This window comes from Physeter macrocephalus, chromosome 8 (genome assembly GCF_002837175.3).
Source record: "Physeter macrocephalus isolate SW-GA chromosome 8, ASM283717v5, whole genome shotgun sequence".
Lineage (NCBI taxonomy): Eukaryota > Metazoa > Chordata > Mammalia > Artiodactyla > Physeteridae > Physeter > Physeter macrocephalus.
In genome coordinates, this window is record NC_041221.1 from 93,791,307 (window position 1) to 93,811,997 (window position 20,691).

The window sequence follows — 20,691 nt, forward strand, 5'->3', positions numbered from 1 at the left end:
ATCTGGTACATAGCCCTCTGCCTTTTCATCTTGTCTATCTTTCTGTGAATGTGGTTTTTGTTCCACAGGCTGCAGGATTGTAGTTCTTCTTGATTCTGCTGTCTGCCTTCTGGTGGATGAGGTTATCTATGAGGCTTGTGTAAGTTTCTTGATGGGAGGGACTGGTGGTGGGTAGAGCTGACTGTAGTTCTGGTGGGCAGAGCTCAGTAAAACTTTAATCTGCTTGACTATTAATGGGTGGGGCTGGGTTCCCTTCTTGTTGGCTGTTTGGCTTGAGGCAACCCAACACTGGAGGCTACCTGGGCTCTTTGGTGGGGCTAATGACAGACTCTGGGAGGGCTCACGCTAAGAAGTACTTCCCAGAACTTCTGCTGTCAGTGTCCTTGTCCCCATGCTGAGCCACAGCCACCCTCCAGCTCTGCAGGAGACCCTCCAACACTCAGTTATGGGATTTGATTTTACTGTGATTGCGCCCCTCCTACCGTCTCACTGTGGCTTCTCCTTTGTCTTTGGATGTGGGGTATCTTTTTTGGCGCGTTCCAGTATCTTCCTGTCGATGATTGTCCAGCAGCTAGTTGTGATTCTGGTGTTGTCACAAGAGGGAGTGAAAGCACGTCCTTCTACTCTGCCATCTTTGTTCCTCTACTCTAATACAGTATTTTAAATCAACTATACTTTAATAATAAATATGTACTTACATACATACATTTGGGAAAAAAAAAGAAATGTGCTGGAATGAGCAACATCACCAAATGCAGGGTGGGGATGGAAATGGGATGAGACTGGGGAGATGCACATAGTGAGTTTCAGCACTAGTTGTAATGCTGTATTCCTTAAACTGGATGGTGGGCACATGAATGTTTATCATAGTATTCTTTATGCCTTTTCATATGTCTCAACACTTCTTAGTGAATTTGAACCCCAACGTGCTTTAATTATAATGACTGAATTATCCAAGTTAATGGTGTGTGCAAGTGGATGCATTACCAAGAGGCTGTGTATAAATCAATTTATAAACCATTTTTAAGATGCAACATGCAGTATGCTTTTTAAAAGGATATCTGTGGTAATTTTCTCATTCAACATTCAATCCTAGGTCCTCTGAGTGTGAAAATTACTTATTGAATGAGGGCATATTTGATAAACATTAACTGAATACTGAATATGTAGTAGGCGCTGTGATATATGCTAAGGGCCTAAACAAGAATAAGACATGGTCCCATCCCTAAAGGAATTCTTTCTAGTGAGAGAGATAAGCCTGTAAATGGATAACTACATTACAGTAAGACTTGATAAGAGCTGTGTGTATGATGTGTTAAGTGAGTACAATAGAGTACAACAGGAGGGAGCCACTCAATGTGCCTCTGGGAGGTGTAGAAAAGGCTTCTCCCTGTAGAAAAGATTATATGCAAGGATATTGATGCTTTAAGAAAACTAATGAAATCATTGTGCTTAGAAGTCCCTGATCCCTGACCCCTGAGAATTCACTGCTGATCATCTGATCTCACTGCCATGTCACTTTAAAATGATCAATATATTTATTTGGATGATAAAAAATATAAATTTATTTTTTTGGTCACAACTACATTTATGCATATATGTATGTGTGTATGTATATATGCACTATCTTACTCCAAAAGGACAGAGATGTCCTATAACTAAACAGACAGCACTAAACAACAACAGCACAAGAGATGATTAATATTGGGCTGGTGTAGTTAAGAACAGGAAGAGGAACTGAGAAAAAGAGAATAATTATGACATAAAATCTTGGCACTTAAGTTGACTGTGAAAACTCTTTCAAGATTGAAAACACATAGTCTTCATTATTCAGTCACAGACAAGTTCAAAGAGAAAAAAATGTATCTTCTACCGGTAAAATTATTAGAACTTCTTTGATGTAAAGGTTGTAGAGAACATATAGGTTTGCTTTCATAGAAGGTTAGATTTTTTATTCTTATTTTTTTAGATCAAGGTAGAGGTGTCAAAAATGACAGAGATTAAAGATTATTTCTACAGTATGGGAAATGTAAACATGAAAAAAATTTTTTTAAGTTTTTACATTTTTGGTGCTCTTGTTTATACTTTCACCAACATAAATTCAGTCTAAGGAAAAGGCTTTTTCAATTCTATCATATGTTTAAAAACACCAAGAAATAGTTGTGAGGTAAATAAGAGTTTTCTGGTTTTTAGATAAGTCTAGCTCATCTAAAGAGATTATTAAAATTCCTTGGAATTAACAGTAATTATTAGGGAAGAGGGCTGATGTATAAAAACTAGTATGTAATTAAAACGTAAGTCAGCCATGAAATAAAAACTTATTTTCCTGAGACAAAGATATTTCTAGAGAATATTTTTTTAAAGGCTGAGAAAAGTATTTATAAAACAACTACTTTAATGAAAGTGTAGTAAGAAATTAGATATTTTTGCTGAACTATTTTCGATTTCAGAGACGTTTTGGTTATTTCAAAAAGTTTTAACTACACTTTCAGGAAAAAACATCCTTGTCCCCAAATCCTGTTAACAACACTCTCATTAAGTCTTTCTCAAATGAATCTTCCCCTTTTCATTCCTACTGTGAAAGACAGGGCTCAGAATCTTATCATCTCTCATCTGGACTACAGAAATAGCTTCCCAAGATTCCCATCTATTGTCAACCTTCCTTTTGTTCAGAGTTATTCTCTGAGGAAGACAGTATGAAAGGAAACCTTAGAGTTAGGACCCTCCATTATTTGTTACTTTATATCACCAATCCCTACCACAAAAGTTTACAGAGGCTCTAGAATGGTCCAGATTGCTTCAGGAAAGTTCAGACCCTGTGTAGGGCTGTGCCAATCTAAAAAATCTGAAGCGCTCTCCAAAGAGTCAACCAATTGTGAAATACTCCCCAACTTCCAGTCAATGACGGGTAGTCCTGGCAGTACTGTAGTGAGCCTGGCATCATATCCCAAGGCACAGTTTTCATTCTTAAATTTACATCTGACTTCGGATCCCTTTCCCTAGACTACAGTGATGATGGGAGCTCCATGGAAGTGGCACAGGGCTGTGTTAACAACATAAAGAACATTTCCCGGAAATGTTCTACAGGGGTATTAGGACATGGCAGTTTAATACCCATGACAAGCAAGAGTAAGTTAATGTGCTTTCTTTTTTATCTATGGAGGCTTGCCTAGCATCCATATTCAGTACAGTTACTAAAGTCAGAATGTGGCTTATCCCAATGAAACCACACAAGTTGAAATCAGGAGAAATGCAGGGAATCTGCAGCAGCATTTACTCTGTGATGATTCCCTTGATTCTCTTCCTGAGAAAGAGATAGAAAAAAGAAGAGAGAGGGAGAACATACATAATAATGAAAATCAGAAGAGATCTGGGAACACATCTGATTTACATCTTTATCTCCATTGCCCCAATAAATTCAATCACTAAGCCAGACAACAGATTTGACTGCAAGTTACAAACTGAGGGTTTTAATAGTACATATGGTCACATTGTGAAGAGGCAGGACATACAGCATACAGTTTCATATACTGCCGATAGGAGAGAAGACAGCTGCAGCACTTCTGTGGAACAATTTTATAACAGCTAATTGTACACCTTCTAAGAAACCATCACATAAACTTTCCTAAGGAAGGAAGGACACACATATGCACGTGTGTGTGCAGTAATAGCAGACTGCAAATAACGTAAACGCTCATCAAGAGGGAATTGGCTTGTTCTATGGAGAGATTTAAAAAATACATTAAGTTAAAAAAATCTAATTGCAGCATATACACAAATTCCCATTAGTGTAAAAAGGGGAATATATTCTTGGGTGCACACATCTTTATGTAGAGAACATTTCTGGATAGTTATACAGTAATTCACTAATATAGGGTACCTCTGAAGACCAAGGCTAGGAGAGTCAGAAGAGTAAGAAAACTTTTCCTCATCTCTGCCCTTCCATACTCAACTTTTCCTTATATCTGCCTTTCTCTACCATCCGAAATTTTTCCTGAGTATGTATTACTTTTATAATGTAAAATACTTAATGGAAAAGAAAACTATCACATTCTACTCATCTAACTTCGCACTAGCTGAAGCTAAAGCAAACACAATAGATGTCTAACAGACACGTTTATTGATCATCCTGTAGCCTACTTTCTGCAAGGGTTGTTTTAGGTAATGAGAATATAATGAAGAACAGCTGGTCTTTAAAGCAGAAATAAAGGAAATAAGAATACCATTTTGCAGGCCCCCAACTCAGCTCCATCCCAAGTTCCATAAAAAGGCATTCTTAGTCATGATTCTAGAATAAAGATTGTGATTAGCAAATGCTGTGGTGTTAGTGACCCTTTTAAGACAAGGTGTTGACTCTGTTAAATCCTTGACAAGAATCTTTTCCAGGGAAAGCTGTCAGGGTTGGGTTAGATCTCGAGGCATCAATCATCTACAGGAAAGATGAGCCAGCCACAGCAGTCACATCTCCTTACCAGGGCTCAGTCCCCTTTTAGTGTTTCCTCTCCTGTTCTTGACCTCACAGCTGGGCTGTCTTTACCTGGCACCTCTGGTTCGTATCTCAGGGGTGGGGGGCTTACTTCTCCCTGGACCATTAACTCTGACCCTCAATGGGGAGTAGTGGCCTGACTATTGCTGGCTCAATCTCCTCATCAGGTCTAGATTCTTAGTACAATATTATTCATACTTTTGCTATTATAACAGTTTATAAATAGGAAGACACTTACTTCCCTTTCCTTATTTCCCATGAAAAGGTAATTATAATAATATTCCTTAGGAATATCCCAAGCTATAATTCTTTATTGTCTTATGCCTATTTGGCCAAAAGTAGATAAAGCTAACACACATAAAAATAAAAGTTATACTTTTAAAACCTGTCAAACACTTAAAATGTATGCATTACCTGAAAGAATCTCTTAATAATCATCTAGTGGACTACTGATCCCACATTTTATGCTACTTATCTCAGCCTCCTAAAGCAGAGGTCTAATGAAAGCATCGAGGGCACACAATACAGGACTCTGGAGAAAGAAGTTGGAGCACCATACATTATTTGAATGGAGCTAATGGTGACAGAAAATGATGAGGAGGAAGTGGTCCAATATGCCACCTTGAAAGAGAGAGCATGGTTAAAGTTATAGAAACCATGTATCCAATATTCTGTCACAATATAAAGTTAATGCCTTCCCTACCACCCGGACACCACCTCTCCTGGATCAAGACAAACAATATGATCCATGGTAGCACTTTTTGTTCTTTCTTTAGATTAAAAAAAAAAAAAAAAAAAAAAAAAAAAAAAAAAGTAGAAATCCTGCCAGCAAAACTTACATCCTGGGGTACACACAAAGATTGTCTATAATTAAGAAACAGATAGGCAAAAGAAACTCTTAATGATGCAATTATAGCTATCCAACTGAACATTAAGAAGAGAAAGGGTACACACAAAGATTGTCTATAATTAAGAAACAGATAGGCAAAAGAAACTCTTAATGATGCAATTATAGCTATCCAACTGAACATTAAGAAGAGAAAAATCATTCATGTCATATTGTAAGCCCAAGAGAACTTCTGGACCTCAGTACTGTGTTAAACTAATAATAAGTTCCATTCAGCTCAAAAAAAGATTTCAGTGCTACATGTGGTTTTTAGTTACTGAAGTGAGTCTGTGGATACAACATTCATAGTATTCCTCTTTGGCAGGTTATTTACCCTCCTGCTACCAATGTTGATATGTGTTAAAATTAAATGATTCACCATCACTGATTCTCACTGTCAGACCTAAGAGTCACCTAGCTCTGACTTGAATGGAAATGAGGATGTAAAAGTGAAAATGGTCTGAGAGAATGACAGCCTCTCTTGAAGGGCAGGTGAAGGTTCAGTGACCTCTGGGCACTCTAGTCCATTCTGGTGAATCACTGCTTTGGGAAGCAAAAGACCCTGTGGCTCATAAAATCTGATGATATTAAGAAGAGGGAAGGAATTCACACTTAGAATTCAGGGTCACTGCTAGAAATACAACTTTAAAAATTCAAGCGTAAGGAAAAATACCATATTTTAAAATGAATTACTAATGTTTTTTTCTTTAAAAGTATTGGGAAAAGCCATATCATACAGATGTTCATTACTTATTCAATGTAAACCATTGAGAGATAAATAGAACTGTTAGAATACAAAAATGCCAAGGGTAATTCAACTACTGCAATGTAAGTGTGGCATAACTGATTCACCATGACATACAATTTTCTAAAAGCCATTCTGTTAGAAGGCAATAAATGAGAGCAGAAATGATTTACACTCTTCTGAAACATGGTTATTATTCAGTATTTTATTTTTAAAAATATATACACCCTATACTGTTATGTTTATTCTCTAGAGTATAATAAAAACATAATTGAATTTGATGAAAAATAGACTTGATTCTAAATGTAGCATACAGCACATACAGCTCTCCCTTATTTTATCCCCTGTGAAGATCAATGGTCACTTGAGGTGGTTTTGCTCTAGGTTTGTTTTAATATATGGGCAATAAAATATTTTTAATTTAAAAATTATATCCTTATATTCCATGTCATATTTTCTTTTTAATACTAACATCTGAATTTTGACCTAAATAACAATTTATGAATGCAAAGTACAGTATTTTAATCATTGTTTTACTTCTCAATATGATTTCTTATTGACCAGGTAGGACAGGAAATTAACTGTAGATGGTTTAGCAAATAAAAATGAAGCAGTCTATAACAAAAGCATCAGAGCTCAGTGACTTGTTTGTTTGTTTTATCTTTTTTTTTTTTGGCCGTGCCCTGCGGCATGTGGGATCTTAGTTCCCCGACCAGGGATTGAACCCATCCCTCCTGCAGTGGAAGCACAGAGTCTTAACCACTGGACTGCCAGGGAATTCCCTCAGTGACTTGTTTTGATGGCACCTTAAGGCCATTATGAACAAAGAAGGTTACTTTTTAGAAAATATTTAAAATTTGTTTTAATATAACCACCTCTCTCTATATATGTATAACTGAATCACTTTGCTGTACATCTGAAACTAACACAACATTGTAAATCAACTATACTTCAATTTAAAAAAATTTTTTAGTATCAGTGAAAAAAATAATAACCATCTTTAGAATATAGATAAGTGACTTGTTAATCTATTCAAGCTAACACTCTTTTCATTTATAAGTTCCTTTGGGTTAGAAACTGTTTCATGAAACATATAAATATATAATATATATAAATTAAATAAATACATAATTACTCTGAAGTTTAATATAGTCATTTTATATTTGCATATACAATATAAATTATAATATATACTCTATAGTGTGGTTAAGTCTCATATATATGCTCTTTTTTAAAAAGACACCCCCCCACACACACACACAGACATATAAATTAAGGGCAGATACAAATTAAAAATAAGAGGCTTAATTCTTCCTGTTGAAAATAAGGGAAAAGGTTTCCCTCGTTTCCTATTTCTTAAAGTATTTACCTCAGAAACTTGCAAATGTAAGGACTTTTTCATCTCTTTAAAATGTATCCCTTGGAAGACTAGATAGACCTTTTGTCAGCTTTCTCAGCCAGGACTGTCTTTCTCAAGAACCTGGGAATCATCTTTTCAAAATACAAACACCAGAGGAGATAGCCCCCCTATATCCCTGTTTCTGTGAAGAGTAGGAGCCTAACTTCAGTGGGTGCCTTGATCCAATTTGCAACACTACTTCTTGTCATAAAGATATAAGAAGTTTGCTTCTCCTCAGGATGAAGCCAACTAGCTAACACAGGTGTTCTTTAATCATGGTAAAGTTAGGATGAACCATGTGTGAAAAAATGGGCTGTCAAATCCTCTATTTGAAGGCTAGTTATGAGACAAAAAGGAAGAGGGCAGGGCACAACCACTAAAAGAATGATAAAACCATTAAGAAAAACAGGATACCACAAAAACCAGTTAGAACCTACTAGGCCCAAGATGGCAGAAGATTCGACTTCTAGTAGACCTTGAGCCTCATCATACACTCATTGTAATACATTAGCATACACTAAATGATACACCCACAGGCGCCATAAGAGTTCTGAAGCCAACCATAAAAGGCCAAAAAGTGGGCGGTGGCCCAATTCCTGGAAATATCCACCTCTTCCCCCAAATACCTGTAATAATCCTCCCACTCATTAGCCTATGAAACTACCCAGCCCATAAAAACTAACCACCCCATATTTTGGGGCTGCTCTCGCCTCCTGGGAGGGCCCACACTCTGTCTGTGGAGTGTGTATCTCTCTAAATAAACCTGCTTTCACTTTACTATGGCTAACTCTTGAATTCTTTCCTGCGTGAAGCCAAGGATCCTCACTTGACGGCCTGTCCCAGGGACTTGGGACTCACCCGAGACCTGGGACATGACCATCCTCTCGCGCCCCATTTTTTCCTATAAGTTATGGTTGATCTTGAAAACATGTATGTAATGCGTGTACCTACTAGACTATATAAAGGGCTGTGCATGGTTCCTTTCTGTCTTTGAAATCTCTTAGCAGATCGTCTGGGATGCTTATTACAGTTTGGTTTAATGCCTATTGAATAACAGAAGTGTTTTCTTTCTCTTTTGCCTTTGTGGAGAGGATTTCTGGGATGGGAGAAGATTTTGTTTTTAATTATAATTCCGCAACAATATGCTACCTTTTGGTTTTTTGTTTGTTTTCTGTTTTTTAAAATTTTTATTGGAGTATAGGTTATCTTTTGAATTTAAGTTATTTATGCCCATTGTTATGATGAAAAATTAACTGTATTCTCATATTAAACATGAGAAAAAAATTGCAAGAAAATTTCACTTGCTTGGTTCAGTGCCTTTGACAATCCAATATAACTATATTTTAAATTTTCAAAAAGGAGATACTATATGTCATTCAATAATAGAAATTTTTACTGTGGTGTGCATATTTGTAACCCACATTGATAGGGACAGAGTAGGATAGTTACACAGGGAGTTGTAGAAGTCCCAGTAGGGGATTATAGATAGAGAGGGAAACCTAGGGAACTTTGGGAGATCACTGTAAGTTAACAGTCGCTCAAGAAAGCTATCGGAATGTCGTGGAATGAAGCAGGCTTGCTTAACTATAAAGTCATAAATAAAAGCACGAGATACACCCCAGGTCATTAAGTGAAAGAGAAAAAATGAGGCCTGCATTCTGCTGGTTGAGTTCAACAAGATAATGATCCTTAGGACCAAGGACAGGAATTTAAGGGAAAGGTGACATTCCAAAGTAGGAGACCCTCATTACATGGAAACCTGAGATGATTCAACATATTTTAGTATATGTTACCACCCTTCTGCTGATTTGAATAAGTGCCGTGACAGTCCTAGTTTGACCTCATGGGTCAAATACTCTCCTGCCCGGTAAGAAGGAGGAGGTGGTGATGTAAGCCTGATGAGGAAGAATGAGGAAGAAGGTGGTCTTTTCCCCCTGTTCCACTTTCCTTTGATTATAAAAATGTAGCCTGCTTAATCCTTGGGGAAGAGCCCCCCCCACCTGTCTGCTTGCATCTCTCACAAGCTTCCTATATTAATAAATCTACTCGTTGCCTATCACTTTGCCTCTTGCTGAATTCCTTCTGCGCTGAGACACAAAGAACCTGAGCCTCAGTAAGTCCAGACACGAGGTGAGTGATTCTAATTAAAACACCGTGGGTTCAAGTCCCAATCTGAGTTACACGGTTTCAACATGAGATGAATTATTAGAATCTTTGACCAAAAGGATTGAAATAAGTGAACTGACTCTAGGGTCCAAATGCATATGAAGACAAAGTCCTTTCTATCAGAGAATATGTATTAATGGAAATCTGCTTAACTGTCCCTGCTTCCCCCAGTGTTTAGAAACACTAATTTTGGAGTAGGTGATAAAGACTAACCTTGCATAGGTGGACTCCCTAGCCTCCTAAGTGAGGAGACTTAAAATGACAAACATTACATAAAAATAATTTAATGTTCTGCTTTCAGCAATTCAAGCAATCCATGGCCTTATACTACGATTTTATTTTAATACCTTAATTCCAAAATTTGAATTTCTGTGCTTATCCATCAAATGAGAATATTTAAGTCTAAACCTATTAGTGAAAATGCAGGCCATCAATACTGGCAAACTAAGAAATCATGAACAGTTTAGGGGAGCAGAATTTGCCACCCTAAAATATGTCTCTTTGGCATATTAAATTATTTTAAGCTGGTTGTTTTCTAAGAAACACACACATGGTAAACACTCTGAAAACCAAGCACTAGCTACCCTTTTCTTAGAAACATTCACATTTATAAGGAAAATCTCCATTTGTAAGGGTGTCTCCCTCACTGTACCAGGCAGAGGATCTCTAGAAACTCTTAGCAGTGGAGAAGGTACTGACTTAAATCCGCATAACAACCTTACCCTTGTTTACTGTGCTTTTCCTGGTAACTTCCCAAGACACTCTACCCACCCTCAACATCCTCTTTTGCCTTTAGCTGAGAATGGGATTTAAGGTGAGGATTTTGCCCATTTTGGCCAGCTACTCAGTTTTTCTGGTTCTCTCCCATGTATACATGTTATTACACTTTTGTTTGATTTTCTCCTGTTCATCTGTCTCATGTCAATTTAATTCTTAGACCACTCAAAAGAACCTAGAAGGGTAGAGGAAAACTTCCTCCTCCCAACAAGAGTAATTCAACAAACTTTATCTATTTGAAGGCAATGCCTATATTTTTTAGCCTTATTTAAAGTAGTAATCAGATAAGGAAAATCATGTTATATTCTAGAGGGGAGGGTCTAATTAATGTGTTTTCAGGAAAGTTAATGATAATTAAAACCTAAAATTTTCTTAAGAGCAGGAAACACTAAAATTAGACTAGATAAAAGTTCGTGTAAATGAAACATGAAACCAAGTTGTTTTAAAATTAGCAATATTTACCTTATGGCATTTTGTTCTATCTTTTCATCAATGTCACTGAAGATCTGCTTAAACTCCAAGTCTCCAGGAAATGAATTTAACAAACAATGTAGGTCAAAAGAATTATGGGAATATTCATCTTCCCAATCCATCCTGAGGAATAAGAGTAAAAAATGTCAGTATCCCCAAAATGAAAGGAAAAAAACCCACCTCAAGTTGTGATATTAACTCCAAAATAATAATGCCCATTTAGAGGTAAAATACAGCAGAAGAAGTAGAGTTATCTAGATAGATTGTTTTATTATTTAAATTTCATGAGGTGTGACCTAATTTTCACACTTCTCTATGGTTTGAAAGCTGAAAAAAAGTCAGAGTACCTAAGCACCCTGCTGCTTCTCACCGTCACCAAGAGCTGCAAAGGAAATGAAGCCTCAGGGACCAGTGTGAACAAGGGTGGTTGCTTCAAGAATTCAGCAACTTCCCTCTACTCTTGTCAACATATTGACCTAGTCATTGGAACCTCAGAATTTTTTAGTCTCATCCCCTAGTCCTGTTTTATATGCGAAGAAGGTAAAATTTCCCTTGCGTTCTTCTACCACCCTTGTCAACCTAAGTACTGATATTGGACTAAAACTTAAATACGATAATCCTTCTAGAGATAAGCATTTTCCCACTACCAAAACTTCAATCATTTATTCCATACGTATTCACTGAATGCTTGATATATAACAGGCACTGCTGAAGAAGCTGGGGATATAGCTGCAACAAATCAAAGTCCCTGCCCTCATGGTGTTTTTAATCTAGTGGGGAAGGTAGATTTTAAAAACACATAACCAGATATATTTTATAAAAGATTACATGATGAGAAGTGCTATGAGAACAAATACAGCAGGGGAATGAGATAGACTAAAAATGATAGAGTTGGGGCAGAGCAGAGTGTAAACTTTTTTTATTTAGAGGTACGTTATTTTTTGACATAAAATAGCAATCTGATGACTGATGGTATAAATGAATGAGAAATTTAAACATTAAATTATAACACATATACATAGACTAAATATTGACAAGAAAAAGGCTTGGAAAAACGTGGTTTTAGTTTGGATACACCCAAAATATTTGAAATATTATCTAAAAAGTTTTGCAGAAGCTACAACACTAATAGACTCACTCATCCTCAATTATTTAATTATTAATAAATGTAGGTAATTTATTATCATATAATAAAACAGCTAAAGATTTCTCATAGGTTCTATCTGGCACTTCAAAGAAGTTGTTTTGGAATACAGCTTTCAGTCTTCCTAAGAGATATTACCTTAAGAGGAAAACATTCAACTAAAACATTTTAATATAGAAGTCCATGGTATCACCAGACTTGTCATTTGAAACTCAATTAGTTCCAATATACCAATTTTAAATATCAAAATCCTCATACATTTGGAGTCTCCTTTTAAAAATATTTTGCAATAAAAGGGTTAATTTTTCATTTGAAAACAAATATTTACCTATAATATACCATAATTAATATTAACTTGAAATCAGGCAAAAAAATAAAATTGCCAAAACTATAAGCTAAGTGGTAGAAAATGCTATGTCCATCAGAGTTATACTTCTTGGGCTTCCCTGGTGGCTCAGTGGTTGAGAGTCCCCCTGCCGATGCAGGGAATACAGGTTCGTACCCTGGTCCGGGAAGATCCCACATGCCGCAGAGCAGCTAGGCCCGTGAGCCATGGCCGCTGAGCCTGCACGTCCGGAGCCTGTGCTCCTCAATGGGAGAGGCCACAACAGTGAGAGGCCTGCGTACCACCAAAAAAAAAAAAAAAACCCACAAAAAAAACAAGTTATACTTCTTTAGGACAACAAAACCTCAATATTTCCATATACCAATGAGTTTGATATCTTCCTATCTTTCCAGTAGCTCACCTACTTACAGCTGTTATCAGAACAGTCATTTCTGAACCCAATGGCCAATATTACTAATAATGAATTCAGTTTATGTGTTTGCATATTTTTGAATCTTTTTGGGTAGTTCAACTTTTCAGGTGATGAGATATTCAAAAACTGTTGCAAGACAATAAAATTTCACTTTTATAATGGAAAGATTTGAATGGCTGAGGGTTCTCGTAGAGAACTCAAACTTAGTAAATATTTTGTTTATAGTCAGCTTCTCTGTAATAAAACAAATTATATTATCAATATTCTGTTCAGAGTTGCCCCAATTTGTCGATATTGTAACGCCTCATTACTTCAGACTCCACATATTCAAACTAAAGAAAATATGTGTAGAAGTCAGCTTAAATATAATAGCAAACTAGTAATATGATTTGTTGTATATCTACTATGTATAAGGTAATTTATATACATCACCTTCCTTAATCTTCATAATAACTCTACAAAACAGTTATTATCCTCATGTATAGGGGAGGGAACTTGGGCCCAAAGAAATGAACTAACATGTCCATGTTACATAGCTACCCAGTGTTAGGGGGTAGGGTATGAACCCAGACCTGTTTGGTTTTAAAACTTGAGGTTGCTGGACTCTTGATAAATGAATCAGTTACTGCATATAAATAAAACATTGTAGAATGTAGAAATGATATTAAACAAAATGCTAAAATGGTTATCTTTGGACAGACTGGAGAGACTATGGTTGATTTTTGTTTTCTTCTTCATATTTAGCACTTTCCTATGCTTTGCAATAAGTACTTATTTTATATATAATTAGGAAAAGTAGTTAAAAAAGAAATTAGCTTTGCTCTCAGGACGTGTATGGTCTCTTATTTTATTGGATTGGCCAAAAAGTTCGTTCGGGTTTTTGGTAAGCTGCTATGGAAAAAACCCAAAAGAACTTTTTGGCCAACCCAATACACTTTCTATTTGTCTTCATTTGAAACATCTTCCAACCTTAAAACTTCTCTCTTGCCAATCTGTATTTATAATTTCTTTCAAAGTCTGATTCAAACCTTACATAATTCCTAAATATCTCTCCACTGACCATTTCACCAAACTTTTTGTATTGTTTTGTGGTATTTGTGCTTACAAATGCTGTTAAAAGGAAATCTGCTGTTTTGTATCATTTCAATATTGAATGTGTTATGTCCTTCATTGAAATCAGCTCTGGGGTAAAACAATAATGGACAGAAAAAGGTCAAACATTCAGATGGGTTTGGTGACCATGATTTTGAAGGATTCCCAATCTACATGGTTGCATGATTTTCTCTGTTTAACCTCAGTAGAGAAGTTAATCAGTACATGCAAAGACTGTCATTATCAAGGAATGCCATTTGATAACAATGATGGGGTACCAGATGATGATGGTTCAGAGTTTTCATAGGACTGGCATAGATCTGTGATGCTTCCATATGTATGATAAGATTTCAAGGTGGTGAAGGACAAGAGAAACAAGAGTCACCTTTACAGTGGTAGTAAAGTTTAAGATGCTGTGTGATAGGATAATAGAAAACTTGATGGGCAAACTATAATAAGATGAGAAAATTAACCTGAGTGAATAGGGATGCACAGGACCAACATGAGAAATAAAGGAGGGAGAGTACAGACTGTAGTAAGTGACGCTAAAGTTTGGATTTAGAAGTTTTCCCATTCGGATGGCAGTGATCCCTGCAGGACTGTGGTGAGAAAGAAGCACGCACTGAATGAGTCTGAGCACAGACACCAAACTTCCCATTTCCTGTCATGTACTTTGTGGGCCCACAGTGTGTCTGACACTGTGCTGGGCATCATGAAGCAGCAGAGAGACTGAATGATTGAACAGTCTCTCCTCTCAAGGAACAGTAATAAGAACAGGACCATAAGAAAGGGAGCGAGTAGAAAGATCACTGCTATATTCTAAGTGAAACATAACTATGACCTCAACAACAGAAAAGGAAATTATTGAGGGACCAATGTAATCTGGGAAATACTTCAGTGGTATTTCAAAAAGATAGAATTACCTTTAAAAAAAATCTAAGGGGAAAAAGGAAGAGGCTATGAAGCTATGGATCAAGATATAGCTTTATATTCTGTTTATGTCCCTCTAAATCGTCATCAGGGACACAATAATAATTTGACATAATGAATGAAGTCTCTTATCCTAATCCACGATCAATCAAAGATGGGAACTATAACTTTTTAAAGTACAATAACTTTGTTTTTGAAATTTCCATTCCCCAACCCTGTTTTTAAATGTTCATTCTCCTGTAATGTTTCTGATCACTTTTTGTATAAGATTTAAAAAACAGTGTTTAATATTTCAAACAAGTATTAGCAGCCAATCTAATATTAATTATTGCCTTTTAAAGACAAGTTATGTTTGAAGAATTATATCTAAGCCAAACATCTGTAGATCAAATTTCAGCCATAGGCAAATTATAACAGTTGAGCTATAAATTCCTAAAACAATGACTATAATAAAATATGAAAATATTATAAGCACTGCCAGAAAACATTACAGTAAAGCAATAAAACTAATCATACCTTACGTGATCAAAAGAAAGCACACAAAAGTAATTTTGGACTCTCACTTGTCCCTTAACATATTTTAAAATGATACCTTTCTATCCTATCTCTTCTTCTTTATTTAAACACATACAGTGGTTAGAGTTCTTATCTTTTTTCGGTTTCTTCAATAATAAAAGTCCCGAGTGCCATTCTTCTTAAGACCAACATGATTAAAAAGGAGTGAAAAGATAGAAAAACCAACCCTTGGGAGGAAATCCACATGGAAATTTAGTTAGTAAAGGAAACATTTGGATCAAGTGATTTCTCCAGTGAGGAGGGTCTAATGCCTTTCATATCTATGTCTGGACTGTGGAATTAATCTGTCCACCACCTCTAGCTCACCTGAAGTCCTACCATCCAATATCACTGTCTAGCCTAAAATAAACAGTTAATTAGCACAGTAAATGGGGTATTCTGATTAATTAAAGATAATTATACATTCCACATATAAATGAACAATTTCAAAATGTTGCTCTATAATAAAATACATTTAACTCTAAACATCATTGAACCAAGAATCAAAAGATTTGAGTCCTGATCCTGGTCTGCCAATGCCTCTGTGACTTTGGGTGAGTCACTCAATCTCTCAGGAGGGATGGAGCTTATGTTCCTCATTTATAAAATGAGGTGAATGGATTTATTAGGCTCTGAGGTTTCTTCTAGCTATAAATTTGTTGTATTCTATAAAAATGGTAGGAGAAGGACATATTTCTGAACCCCCCAAATTAACTTTTCCATGGACTATTTCGTTTGTCAATACCATCATTGTTCCTGTATCCTGGACTCTCAGAGCTATTTTTAATTCTTCCCTTTTCCCTTCTCCAGGACTGCCACATGAAAAGCTAAAGTAGAATCTGTAGCTTAGCAAGAAATATTATGTGAAAAGAGGAAACGTGAGGCAGGAAGACATTCTCTTATGGTAATAGGTAGATGCCCTGTACTGATGCTCCATTCTCCAACCTGCAGCTCCCTAAAATATTCTAAAAAGCAATCAGCCCATGTTTCTGGGTTCCTTTGAATTGACACACTCTTTACTCAACAAAAGATGTCTGAGACGAACTGAGCTTGGTCATTATGCCTCCACAAGGAAAAAGGTGACATTACAGCCATCATGTATCCTGGAGCTATTATTCTTGGTATCTTGTATATTATTTGTATTATTCTTTGTATTTCTTGTTTGGTTTGAGTTGCTGATTTGATAAAAAAAAAAAGCAAACTGAAATTTGGACCAGGTCGTCATTCTTAAATCTGGACCAGCCTTTTCTTCTGGCCTGGTTCATTTTTACTTTTCCATCCATATTTAGTCACAAAGTAGTCTTCTTATATCATTCACAAAGTCCTGCCAACTTTATATAATTCAAAATTTAACTTTTACTAAATTTTGACAATTTTATGTAGTTATAAAGTTGTACAAAAAAAATTATTATTTTACCTCTTATATATGTTGGCTTGTTTACTGCCATACATATTTAACAGCTTTCCCTAGAACAATTAAAAATTTCATTCATTATGAAGCCTATATAATTTCCAAAAAAAAAATTTTTTTAAGGCTAGATCTTCCCCTGTGATATTTCAGAGTTGCCAAAAATTTCTTTTCATCAATTACTGAGAGTTGAAATTTTAATGTTCTAGCCTCCCCTAAAGACTGAGAAACAACTCAAATGGATCTCCATTTGTTGACAGTCATTTCAAATACCTAATACATTAAAGTCTTATATTAGGAAATAATGAACTTGTTTTATTCAATTTATACTGCTATGCTTTCTACTAATTATTGCAGAAGTTCTGATTATTATAATTATATGAGCTATAATATTGATATACATCCAGTAAGTATTCATATTAATATACTACAACTATTAAAATCCCCTTTGATAAAATATAGAACAATTCACTGTAACTCCTCTATTAGTAATTTAGATATGTGTATGTATGAAGTAGAAACTGACAGGATCAGTTGGAATACACTATTGCTGCTTGACAAGCAAACAGAATTAATTGTCATATGCTTTAATCACCAAATTGACATTGCTTTCTTTATTTTTCAGTGTACCTTTCTTTCCAGGAAATATTTTCATTTTAATAACTCTATATAATCTTCAATATGCAATCTTCATCATCTCTTGCTTTAATACAACAGTGAAACCAAGATAATTAAAAATGAATTTAATTTCAGCATTCTTTTATAACTTGACACTTGTATATTTCACATGATTTAGAAGTCATAAAACACAGATGTAGAGAACAAATGTATGGACACCAAGGGGGGAAAGTGGGGGGTGGTGGGGTGAGGGGGATGGTGGTGGGATGAATTGGGAGACTGGGATTGACATATATACACTAATATGTATGAAATAGATAACTAATAAGAACCTGCTGTATAAATAAATAAATAAATAAAATTTTTAAAAAATCAGTTTAAGACAAAAAAATAAATTTAAAAAGTCATAAAATTATTATATATTTTGAGATTAGAACTAAATAATGTTGCAAATCATGGGGCTGTGATTTACTAGTGAATTTTCAAGTACAGTAAAACCTTAGTAATTTGGAAAACAGTACATCTGCATTAGAAAGTTTAAGTTATGGAGCACTTTTTAAAAGGCAGTTGTATTATGTAGCAAGTGGGAATAATAAATAGCTTATGAGATGTCAATTATATTTTTAAGGAACTCTTTTAATAATTAGGCGAGAATGCTTTGAACTTAGTATGTACTTTGTACCGAAATGGGTGCTTCTAAAGGAGTTACAGTTCTTAAAGTATGTTCCAAGAGTTGAAGAATTTCTCCTAAAATGTTAATATTATTGATTAGCTAGTCAAATTAATGTGATACTATTCTCCTAAATTTTAGTAATATTATTAATTAACATCAATTTGATGAATAAATCTAGCCATTGAAATACCCTTTTATGACTTTCAGGGCTTTGCTCCATCAGTTATCAACAACTAGTCCTACAACATCAATATCCCTTTCAGTTGACTATAAACATGTTCAAGTTTCTTGCTTTTTAGAAACCAACAAAACCCTCCCTAGGATCCCCTTCTTTTCATAGCCCGGCATCTCAAAATAGCAGTCCATATTTCTTAATCTCATGTTCTCATCTTTCACTTCTCAACCCAGAATAATCTGGTTTCAGCCTCCATCCTTTTACTGAAACTGACAAAATATTTTTCACTTCCCATCATACTCAATCTCTGCACTATTTGGTACTGATAGCTACTCATTCCTTGAAGTTGTCTTCTCTCTTGTCAATTTTCCTAAGTATTATACTTTCCTGGTTCTCTTCTAGTTTCTCACATCATTTATTCAGAGGCTCCTGGTAGGAGGCCCCACTTTGGGTAGCTGGCCAGCTCACATTTCTTTTTTTATCTGATATACAGTATCAGATGTACAAGTGGTGGTGCATTTTCTATGCTAAAGGACCCAGCTTTCCTGGTCATAACTAATTGATTCAGGGTTAGAAATCTGAGCCACGTTGAACGATCAGATGCATACTAAATAAATTCTGAAATCTGGAATGAAGGCAGGGACAGGGAATCACTGGTAGTAAACCAATCACGATACTTCCAGCCTCCCAAGAAAAGATGCATGGATTTTTTTGGCTGAGGCCCCTGTAATTGCCCAGTTCCTGTCCTCCTCTGACTGACTGATTGCTCATGCAGCTTCCTTTTGGTTCTGTGAGATACATATAATAAATCCTTTCCCTGCTCAACCGCCCAACAGCCACATTGTCTGTTTGTTTAATTGACCAGAGTAGTTTTTATTAAACTAATAAACATCTTGATTGGCTCCTCTCTCTCTGCCATTGAACACTGATATTCACCACAGAGTTCTTTCTAAACCTGCTTCTCATTTTAAATACTTTCCTTGAGCATTTTTCATTCAAAGCAACTGCTTCCTTTTATGTAATTTTACTGTAGTAGATTTATTTTAATTAAAAAATTTTGTTTTATTTTTATTCATTGGATTTTCTCCTCAGACCTCAAAAATCTTTTCCTATTAGTTTCATTTTTCAGTCTTCCCAAATCTCCTTATTTCCCTTGCCTGAGTTGGGAAGCGGACTATGGAAATTTCTCTTTTGCTTCTCTTCCTACACATCTCATGCTGGCGTTACTGGTCCTCTTCCTATTCTGCATGCTTTTCACAACCTCTTTCATCTATTATCTTGATGCTGAAAATTCAAGGTCTATGTCTCTAATTCTCTAAAGCCCCACACATACTTCCAAGCACTTACTAGACAATTCCACTTTGCTGATCCAAAGGTCCCTTCAACTCAACATGTTCAACATTTAATTCAAAATCTTTGTCTTGGACTTCCCTGGTGGCGCAGTGGTTAAGAATCCGCCTGCCAATGCAGGGCACACGGGTTCGAGCCCTGGTCTGCGAAGATCCCACATGCCGCGGAGCAACTAAACCCATGCATCACAACTACTGAGCCTGCGCTCTAGAGCCCGCGTGCCTACAGCCCATGCTCTGCCACAAGAGAAGCCACCGCAATCAGAAGCCCGTGCACCACAACGAAGAGTAGCCCCCGCTCGCCGCACCTAGAGAAAGCCCGCGCACAGCAACGAAGACCCAACGCAGCCAAAAATAAAAATAAATAAATAATCTTAAGGAAAAAAAAATCTTTTTCTTAAAATAACTTTTCTTCCTATGTCACAGGGTCACCACCTACCTAATCTCCCTCTCCCATGCCTAGTATTTTTTTTTTTTTTTTTTTTTTGTAGTATGCGGACCTCCCTCTGTTGTGGCCTCTCCCGTTGCGGAGCACAGGCTCCGAACGCGCAGGCTCAGCGGCCATGGCTCACGGGCCCAGCCGCTCCGCGGCATGTGAGATCCTCCCAGACCGGGGCGCGAACCCGGTTCCCCTGCATCGGCAGGCCGGACGCGCAACCACTGCGCCACCAGGGAAGCCCTCATGCCTAGTATTTTAAATCAGGAGTCAGCAAACTATGGTGCAGTCTGTTTTTTCTATGGCCTACAAGCTAAGGATAGTTTTTACATTTCTAACATGTAAAAATTTAAAAAACAAACAATAAAGAATATACTACAGTGGCCATATGCTGTCCACAAATCCTAAAATATTTACTATCTGGCCTTTAATAGAAAAAGTTTGCTGACCCCTGTTTTAAATGGTCATCAAATTCTTTGACCCTTTCTCTTCCTAATATCTTAAATGGTCACCACTGCTCTCAAATTTGACTTCTTCGTTCTGCACCAGCGCCCCAAATCTGGCACACTATCTTGTCTCCAAGATACATAAATACATATTTGTGGTATAATAAATACATATTT

General features: G+C 36.2%; 1 protein-coding gene across 3 annotated transcripts in view; it reads right to left on the minus strand.

Annotated features, from left to right (window-relative positions):
* KIAA0825 (KIAA0825 ortholog) overlaps positions 1-20,691 on the minus strand; it is a 467,916-nt gene that overhangs the window by 380,484 nt on the left and 66,741 nt on the right. For all 3 annotated transcript variants that reach the window (XM_024123740.2, XM_055086663.1, XM_055086664.1), the window contains one exon: positions 10,922-11,053. In XM_024123740.2, coding sequence (XP_023979508.1) covers positions 10,922-11,052 — 131 coding nt within the window. In that variant the 5' untranslated portion in view covers position 11,053. The remainder of the gene's footprint in view (positions 1-10,921; positions 11,054-20,691) is intronic.